Genomic DNA, 9,746 nt, shown 5'->3' with positions numbered 1-9,746 from the left:
CCGAGATTATTCTCAGCAAGGTGTGTCTCCATTTTTCACCTTGGCAGCCAGCTAAACTAACTTTAAGCTTGGGGTAGAGGCTTCTTGGTTTTCTATGATTAGGCTCACTTTTGGACAGCTCTAGGCACCACAGAGGAAAGGTTGTTCCTATTATATATTTTCGAAGTCTACTTGGAGTCCGCCTGGAGGACGCATGCATAATTGGTCTATGGGGACGATCCAATAGACCTTTGCTTGCTTATAAACTATAACACTGGCGTTACACCCTTGTGATTTTAAAGCTGATCACATGAGTGGTATTATCTGTTTGAAGTGACAAATGCTTTATTAAATGATTGGTTGCAAAGTAAGATATACCGCATGTCATCTCAAGGTAAATAACATACTGTAAGGTCAAGATCTTACAGTAATATAAATGATCCTAGCAGCTAAAAGACAGGTTTTAGCAGAGCTTTCCACAAGTGTTGGCTGGCAACTAAAGAGCCAACTACTCATTTAATTAAGCCAGCTACTTTATAAAATAAAAATTTCCTTCAAATAACATGCTTTTGACAGGCACGTTATGATTTACTCTACATGTGCATGTTCACTTCAAAGTAGTGGGAACATTGTGACAGAGAAACATGCCCATCTGTCTGTATCAGTCCCACCCCAGATGCTCTATGCATGCATGTGCACACAGATGAGAAGTTGTGTACTCTTGAGTAGAGAACGCAGAGTCCTCTTCAGTTTTTGACATATGTTAGCAAAACACTGATGACAAAACTCATTAAGAATAATGTTTGCACAGACTGGAGACATCGTCATTAGGTGCCATGTTTTGGAAAGCTCATGTGCCAGCAACTTTACAATTGTGCAATAAGCATTAAAAAAAACCACTTAAAATGTTGCAGTTTGCACACAGAAATGTTTATGGGCTTTGTAACCCTGGTGGGTTGTGATCTATAGACTCTGTGGGCTGTGGGTGACAAGCAGGTTCCAGTTTCTTTTTCTTAAACACCAAAATGACGGGAAAGTATTTTCACTGCACTCTCTGTGGCACATGTCACCGGGAGACTGTCACACTCATATTTTTCTCACTATTTTTCACAACAGCTGGAGGTAGGAACCAGAATGATTTTCAGACAAGGGTGGGTGGAGGGAGTTCAATAAGCAACTTTAAATGTTACACAAATAAATATATAAAATAGCAGCTCTGAATGGTCTTGAATATTAATACACATTATCATAAGCAACACAAATTAGTATGGTAAAAGTTGTTAACATAAACTCTTATTCATCTAAATGAAACTCAGGTTTCATTTAGATGAATAAACTACTAGATCTTTATAACCTAATGAACCCAAGTCTCCTTTTACAAATACATGTTTACAGTCAGATAGAAAAAGTCATTACTAAAGCAATAATTAAATCGAGTGTATACCGTTATTCCAAAGCCATCCCAAGATATTTCTCAAAACATGAAGTAAACAGTAAGAACTGATAGTGATGTGGGAAATCAACATACTATTATTGAAATGGAGCTATTCTGTTTATTTCTAGCTCCATATTTTTATTTTATTTTTTTGGACTCTACTAGAGTTGTTTTGCATGATTCACAGTTCATTATAATTTGTCTTATTCTGGGACTTGGTGCAGCCCCTCAGTTCATCCACTGTCTGAAACAAGCTGTTTTAGCCCCTGCCCCTTTAAGGCATCCTCACTTTAAGTCAGCTCAGAAATAAAAGATTTGAATAGCAGGTGGGTGTGGCTTCTATGCTTAGGCAAGAGTTGTGTATCTGAGATGACAGTATTAAGGACTTCTGCTCTCTTTGACGTCATAAAGATCCAAGAGTTGTATCTTATATTTTGATTATTCATCTACTGCCAGTGTCATATCCCACCAGTCCCCTTGGTGGGATATGTTGGAAAGTTGACACAGTTAAATTGGAATAAGAAGTGAATGAAATTGAATGCAGCTGTTCCTTGCATGGCTGCAGGGTCTTTTTTATATATACAGTACCAGTCAAAAGTTTGGACACACTAATCCATTTTGATTAGTGCTAAATATAATTTATATATAATTTGAGTTCATGTATGTGGGGATTCATTGGAAGCATTGAGTGTAGGGTGAGTGGACATTTTAAAGGTTTGGTCCAAGTAATCCAACCATGAGTAGTAACCATGTTAGATGCACGTATAGACACAATCTGACAGTAACAAAGGCTTACAGGTTGTGAATGCATCCTTACTAGGTGCACGTATTTGTCTCACTTTAAAATCTGGATATACTGTGTTAACAGTAAATTATGATGAATAAAACAAGCAAATTTACATATTTGATATTTTACTGTAAATAACAGATTATCATAATAGTTGATCTCTTATTTTTTGTGCATTTGATTATATTTTTTTCTGGGGCATCAGTACATTAGATGATATTACCCATGTACACAATTCATTATATACATATCATGAAATATACGCATACTACAACATTTGATATGTTATCTTAAATTAACTTAATGCTGTTTTTTTTTTCTCTCTTCCTCCATTCCTCCATCTTTGTCATTCCTGATGCTATATCTACCAGGGGTATAACAAGGCGGTAGACTGGTGGGCACTGGGTGTACTCGTCTACGAGATGGCAGCAGGGTACCCACCTTTCTTTGCTGATCAGCCCATTCAGATCTATGAAAAGATCGTTTCAGGGAAGGTGAGTTTGACTGTCTGATTAGCATTTTGTGCTAACATTTGATGCGTTATGCAAGAGCACTCAACTACTGATGTGATGTTAGTTCATTTTTGTTGTAGAAAGGTATTTTACTTCACTTTTTATATAAATATAAAAAAATGTAAAAAAAAAAAATATATAGTTTCAATATTGAAACAGAGACCAAGTAGAAGCATCTGTTTTCAGTATCAGTATCGATGCCTTGATGTCAACTCTTACAATGTTCACGTTCTTTTAGTCTGTTTAGCCATTTTTTCCTTTTTTAGTCTCAGAAAATACTTTGTTGGTTGTATTATATATGTTCTGTACATATTGATGTTTCCAGACCTGTTAAAAATCATAAATTCTTTAAGACATCACATTAGAGAACCCAGTTGTTAGATCCTTGATCCAGCATAATAAATCTGATCAGAGAAGGTGTAAGATGAGCATATAGCCTTCCATTATTTCCCATGCATTTAAAAGGGGACATATTATGCTAATTTCTGGCAATAATTTTATTTTTGGACTTTACTAGAGTAGTGTTGCATGATTCACAGTCCAAAATAATACTTAAGTATCTTATAACAGGCCCTCAGTTCATCCATTGTCTGAAACAAGCTGTTTTGGCTCTGCTTCCTTTAAAGCCAGAGCTATCTGCCCTCTTTGATGTCATGCAGATCCAAGGCTACGTCCATACGTGCACGGGTATTTTGGTAAACACTGCCTTTTCTGTGCACTTTGGCTTTTTGTCCACACGTAAACGACAATTTGGATCAATGAAAATGGAGCGTTTGAAAAATCCTTGCCAGGGTAAATCTTTTTGAAAACTTCATTTCTGCATTTACGTGTGGACAAGGAAAACTGAGATTTTGTCTTGCAGTGTTAAGGGTGTGTGCCTTTATCTCCTTTTTTTGATGTCAGACTATGTGCAATGTTATTGTTTGTGGGATTTTGACTGGCCAACATTCACAGTTGGATTATATAGCCACCTGTTGCTTTGGCATGCTCTTGACAGTGGTTGAAATTGTTTTTTGTGTTTTCATGTGGACGGAGATATTTTTAAAAACAAACTTGGAAAAGTTTTAAAGAAAAATACCCGTGTAAGTGTGGACGAAGCCAGAGAGTAGAAAGAAATGTTGAAAACTGGGTGTTAAGAGCACTCTTATACATTGGCCATGTATCCACCATTTTATCAATGTGTATCTGTCAGGTAATAAGGAAAAGGATAAGCCCACTTTAAGTACAGTCATGTCAAAAAGAAAGTTTTCATGGAACTATGCAGTTCTGTGAAAAACTAAGTACAAACTTGGTGTTTCCAGTAGCAGTAGCATCATCTACGCTTGATTAATTGCTCATTAGTCTTTACCACCTACGTAAAGGCAGACGTTCAGCAGTTTGCGGGTCAGGAGTATTCCGGTGTGTGTTAACACAATGCCATAATCTTGCCAGGAGTGATTGTTACAGCAAATTCCCTCCAAGGTCAGACCGTGCAATGCTCAGAGAAATTGCAAAGAAGTAAAGAGTTACATCTCAGACTCTACAGTCCTCAATTAGCATGTTAAATGTAAAAGTTCATGACAGTACAATTAAGAAAAGACTGAACAAGTATGGCTTGTTTGGAAGCGTTACCAGGAGAAAACGTCGTCTCACTAAAAAGAACTTGGAGGCATACATCTGAATAAGACTTCTGCAGCACTTGCCTCATTGTGTGTGGAAATGTTCTGACCCCATGCATAATGAGTTTGCACACAAAATCACTGTCAGATTTCTGAAACCTGTGCACTTTTTTCTTACTGCCATGTTAGTTAATCATTCTAAATCAAGGGACTAGTGCTTGCTGTATTCAATCTGCATACTATCTACATACAGCCACACCCCCCATTTTTCTCTATAAGGAAACAAGTTTACCTGAAGGTGAAGTGGAGAGAGTGATGATGATGATGTAAGAGAGAAGCCTGCACCGCTAAGGCAGGAAAGCAGTAGAAAATCCAACTGGAGAAGCTTAAATAATAATGTCCAAAGTCCAAGAAAAGGGGCAGCTTCCGCAACCAATTAAAATAAATAAATAAAAAGCAGCATTGGGCTGAAATATAACGGGGTGCTGAATATCGTTTGGCCTGAGACACTCACTGTGACTCAAATTTTTTAAAAAAAGAAGAAAGAAACAGTTTGGAATCAAAATTGATATGAAAAAGAAGAAGAAAAGAGGTGGAGAACAATGATCTGTCAGCCCCAGATAAGAAACTCACTGCAATGAAAACATCCAGCAATAATAGAAGTTACTTTTACATGGAATGTGTTATTAATTTTATTTTAAAATTGTAATTGTAATAAGTGTTTTGTGCCTTATGGTGTTTTGGAAAACTAAGTAAAGACCAAAAGTCAATAAAATAAATGAATAACAATTATAATAATAATTGTTTTTATTATTAGTAGTAATAGTAGTATTCATTTTAAAGTCTTGTGTTAGGTTTGTTCATACACCGGGTCAGAGGAACCTCTAAATTTAAAGTATAAACAAGTTCAGGTATGAAAATATTGAACGTTTCACACACTGATCTGTGCATGAAACGTTCATACACATGATTTACACACTGATTTGTGAGTATGTTCTGTTAGTAAATGAAGGCCAATGCCCTTTGGACAGATGAGCTCAACGTGGAGATGTTTGACCATAATGCACAGCACCGCATTTGAAGAAAACCAAACACAGCATATCAGCACAAATACCTCAAACCAAGCAGTTCTGTGAAGGAGTGATGATTTCATTTGTTGTCTTTCCTTAGGTTCGTTTCCCATCTCACTTTAGTTCAGACCTGAAAGACCTCCTAAGGAACCTGTTACAGGTGAGGGCAAATATCTCAGAGATTTAGATGTAAAGGTTAAATTTGTTTTTCTTTAATGTGACAGTGAGAAAAATATGTTTGCGTTATCCTCAGGTGGATCTCACAAAACGTTATGGAAACCTCAAAAATGGGGTCAATGACATCAAGGGACACAAGTGGTTTGCAACAACTGACTGGATTGCCATCTACCAGAAAAAGGTATGTGTTTCTGAATATACTGTGTATGTGAGAATCCCCCTTCCCTTCAGTTTGTTTTATAATGGGTGTCTTTGTGCGATTTTAGGTGGAAGCTCCCTTCATCCCCAAGTTCAAAGGACCAGGCGACACCAGCAACTTTGACGACTATGAGGAGGAGGAGATCCGCGTCTCCTTCACTGAGAAATGTGCCAAGGAGTTTGCTGAGTTCTAATTAGAAAGCAAGAGAGGAAGAAAGAAGGAAATAGGGAGAGTCAAAGGTAGGCTGGTCAAGTGGGAGACGTAAGGAGAAAGTACTGTCTCCTGTCCAATCACAAGCACCAGCTACAAAAAGAGGAAAAATGAGATAGAGAAGGGAAAAAGAGCAAGGAGACTGATAACCAGCAGTGTTGCCTTTTCTGTTGTGTTTTTGTTGTGTTTTATTTATTATTCTGTCTTATTTATGGATCCCTTTATAATGAAGGTGTACTTCATGGGTGTTGAGAACCCAACTAATTTGGAGTTGCCTGTACACATTTTCACCCAAGATCTTCCCTTTTTCTTTTCTTTTTTAGTCCATGCTCTATTCATATTTGCATCACAGCATAGAGAAATCAGCGTGTCTGTGCTGACCTAGTCCAGTCTCTTAGTCATTACATGAAGACCAGCGAGTCTTTTGCAAGTTCATGTCCCAGTCTGGAAAAAAGTTTCTTAAATTTGACAACTGGCTAACATGCTCTTTTTTTTTTTTTTTTCCTTCAAGCAAGAAGGGCATGCAAGTGGCAGGTTTAATGAATCGTGCACACATATGTGCTTTCAGCTTAGATAACTTTACATTTTGCAGTTTTGGCTACATTTTTCTTTCAAAATTTAAACTTTACCCTCTCATTTCATAGACACACAACATACCCTAAGGCTCGATGGCTCAACGGAAAAAACAAAAACTGATGCGTTGTGTGCGCAAACAAATTTCAGTGAGAGACAGATGACGCTTTAAGGAAAAAAAGTCAGTTACGTTTACTGTGTAACTATCCATCTACTCTTCTTATCATTCTTAGAATTAGTGCATATCTACAGTACTCCATTTTAAATGTTATTAGATACTAGTGGCTCCATTGATATCATGTCACGCTAACAAACAAGGAAATATGAGTAAGGGAATGGAATTAACTCAGTTTTAAGGGTGTTGTGAAGAAACACCGTAACATAATGGTATCTCAGGTTTGAACATATCACTTAATAGATATTTTATCAACATAAAGCATTAGGATCAGCAGGTAAATCTGTGATATGGATTTGGGAATTTAAAGTTTTGGTTAAAATTAAGAGGAATAAAAGGGAACATTTAGACTTTTGGTTAGCGTCTTCCACAGTTTCCCCTTCCAGAAGATTTGATTTTGGTAACTAACTTGACAACTTTGTTTTCATGAACGCACTTCCTGTCTTGGCTCAGAGTTTACTTACTAGTCACAGTGATTCTGCTTTCTGAACCAAGCCTTCAGCCCTTGATTACTCCAACTGAAAGAGACCATTTAAAGCAGACTACCTCCCAGCTGGTGGCCTTCAGAGTATTTGGACCCGTCACTGATGGCAGTTTAGATAGTGTGCTTTATGGTCTTCGGTGGAAATATGTATTCATGTCCATCTCATCTTGTCACCCATCCATTATTTCTTATTATACTTGTAAAGTAGGACCACACTTCATGTGACAGTCTTGTATGTGACAGCAGCTGTTACTGTTTTATGTGTTTAAAACATGCACAGTTTTTGTTTAGTTTTGGTTTTTTGTGTGTTGGTGATGATGTAAAGAAGACTGGCACTCCACTTAAGAAGATAGTGAAAGATAGAGCACCTGGTGGTGAATCAAACTAATACTGAGAAGAGAAAAAAATATTAAAAGCGCAAGGTATACAACCTGCTGATTTGAAGAGTACAACAAATAGCACTTTGGGTGTTCAGTGTCTCCTTAGTTCTGGAGCTATGGTTACAGAATACTTAAACAATGACCAACAGAGGGTTGTTACTGTAGGATTTGGTCATATACAATTTATGAGATAAAACAAAGAGACACTGATGTCCATTTCAGACATCAAAATGCCTTCTTTATTGCTGTAATTTAATGTGCCACAATAATGATGATATTCTAATTCGGTTAATACAGGCGCCTTGTTTTTTTTTTCTCTCATCATTATAAACTGGATCATTTAAATTCACATACTTCCCTCCTGTCTGAAACAGTTCAGACACAAAAAATATAGCAAGCATTTTCTTCAGGATACACATTTGTTATGTGTAATTGTTTGTGTGTATCATTTGTAATTTGGAACAATATTCAAAACAACCCAGGAATTTAAATGCCGAGTTCTTCTTCTAATTCTTTTTTTTTTTTTTTTTGGCCCACATGGCTAATTGTCCATTGCCATATTTACTTGCTTGGGCCTTGGGCCTCTATCAAAACCTGTTTCTCACTCTGTGCATGACCCCAGATTTACAATGTGGTAACTTTGTTTAAAAAAAAAAAAAATTTAGGAATGTGCATCACAGAAGCACAGTATCGACTGAAGGTCTTAAAAGACTTTTGGTGATTCAGCTTTACTCTTTAGTAAAACTTGCAGCAGAGGCTGAATTATCCTATTAGTGCCTTGCGTGGGTCAAGCTCCAAAACACAACGTCCTACATCTCCCACATCCTTTAAATTCTAAAGAACTGACCAGTTTGTAACACAGGCTGTTTGTGACTCTTCAAGGCCCATCAGAGGTATATGGGTGGTGTGGCATAATTAATTTACTTTAATTTGTTTATTTGACAGAGAGGAAGATCAACAGAAATGGAACTATATCTAGTCCTGGGTAAACATTTTCAGAATAAATAGACATATGCTATAAAATCTCAATACACGACATAATACATATCACATCCAGTAACAAATAAAGACCTGCTGTAACACATGGTAGACAGAAGTGGGTTCGTCTCTAAGACAAGAGCCTAAACATCTGGTAATAATGCTGGATCACTTGTAAGGCTACTGGATATTGTGCTTATGTGTGGCATATTCTCAGAGTTCAAATGACCATAAACCAAATGTCACAGTAAACCTGGGGTTTCTGAGAGAAACAAACTTGAATCCAAAAGGGTCTACTGTCTCTACTCTATTATAATTTTTCATATTCAGTGGCCAACTACTGAACTATGTTTCCATTTCTTTCTCACTGAGTCAGAGTAACCAGCTGAAAAATTCCAGATTTTTATCAATGAATCTGACGTCAAAATCATAGTGGCAGATAAATGGTGGCAAGAGCTGCAGGCTGCAAGCCTACTTGTAGTCATCAGCTGGCTTATTTGTTAATTTGCAAACTATTATTATTATTTTTATTTGCATCACTTCTTGAGACTTCACATTCGCTGTATTTCCTCCATGTCAGGTTTAATGTTGAATATATCATCATGGACAAAATGTTTGAAGTTATAATACAATATTATTATGTGTCTCCTCGATGTTTTTGCAGTGATACAACTTCCTCTCCATGCAGGCACAATGCTGGTACATACTGTCGCACTTTTTAGGGAAATGAGACCCCAAATGTAAACCATATTCACCCCCGCCACAGACATACTATACAAAAATACACACACACACACACACACTGCAAAGGGAAGCGTCTAAAGTCACGGGAACAGTGACATAAAAACACGAAGTGTAATATTTTGCAACATGAGTATCATTCCAATAAAGTTTTACTTGTAAAATTCTTCTGAACTCCTGGGTCCTCATTGGGTGTGGAGCTATTTAAAAGTTGCACGTTCATAGAAAAGTGAGTGGATGTTGAGGTATTTTAAGTGTTCTCGGTGGGAGGTGTCCTTAGCTTCGAGGTGAGACATACATCGCTCCGGCTTGATGCGGAGCGAAGCCGTCATCCACCCATCTGTTGACCGCGCGGCTCAATTTAATTCGCCATAACGCTCAAAAATACAGCAGGCAACTACTCAGCGTCTCCTCGATGGAGGCTGCACGGGTGTTTCTTTGTGTTAAA

General features: G+C 37.3%; 1 protein-coding gene across 1 annotated transcript in view; it reads left to right on the top strand.

Annotated features, from left to right (window-relative positions):
- The window catches only part of prkacab (protein kinase, cAMP-dependent, catalytic, alpha, genome duplicate b), a 20,178-nt gene extending 14,209 nt beyond the window's left edge, over positions 1–5,969 (top strand). Inside the window, exons 7-11 of the mRNA XM_030723827.1 lie at positions 1–20; positions 2,573–2,695; positions 5,482–5,541; positions 5,635–5,739; positions 5,825–5,969. The exon at positions 1–20 is cut by the window's left edge and continues 76 nt beyond it. Coding sequence (XP_030579687.1) covers positions 1–20; positions 2,573–2,695; positions 5,482–5,541; positions 5,635–5,739; positions 5,825–5,950 — 434 coding nt within the window. The 3' untranslated portion in view covers positions 5,951–5,969. The remainder of the gene's footprint in view (positions 21–2,572; positions 2,696–5,481; positions 5,542–5,634; positions 5,740–5,824) is intronic.
- Positions 5,970–9,746: the final 3,777 nt, after the last annotated feature.

The sequence above is a fragment of the Archocentrus centrarchus genome, chromosome 1 (genome assembly GCF_007364275.1).
Source record: "Archocentrus centrarchus isolate MPI-CPG fArcCen1 chromosome 1, fArcCen1, whole genome shotgun sequence".
In the NCBI taxonomy this organism is placed as follows: Eukaryota; Metazoa; Chordata; class Actinopteri; order Cichliformes; family Cichlidae; genus Archocentrus; species Archocentrus centrarchus.
The sequence above is the reverse complement of the archived record's forward strand: the minus strand, read 5'-3'. Positions and strand labels throughout refer to the sequence as shown.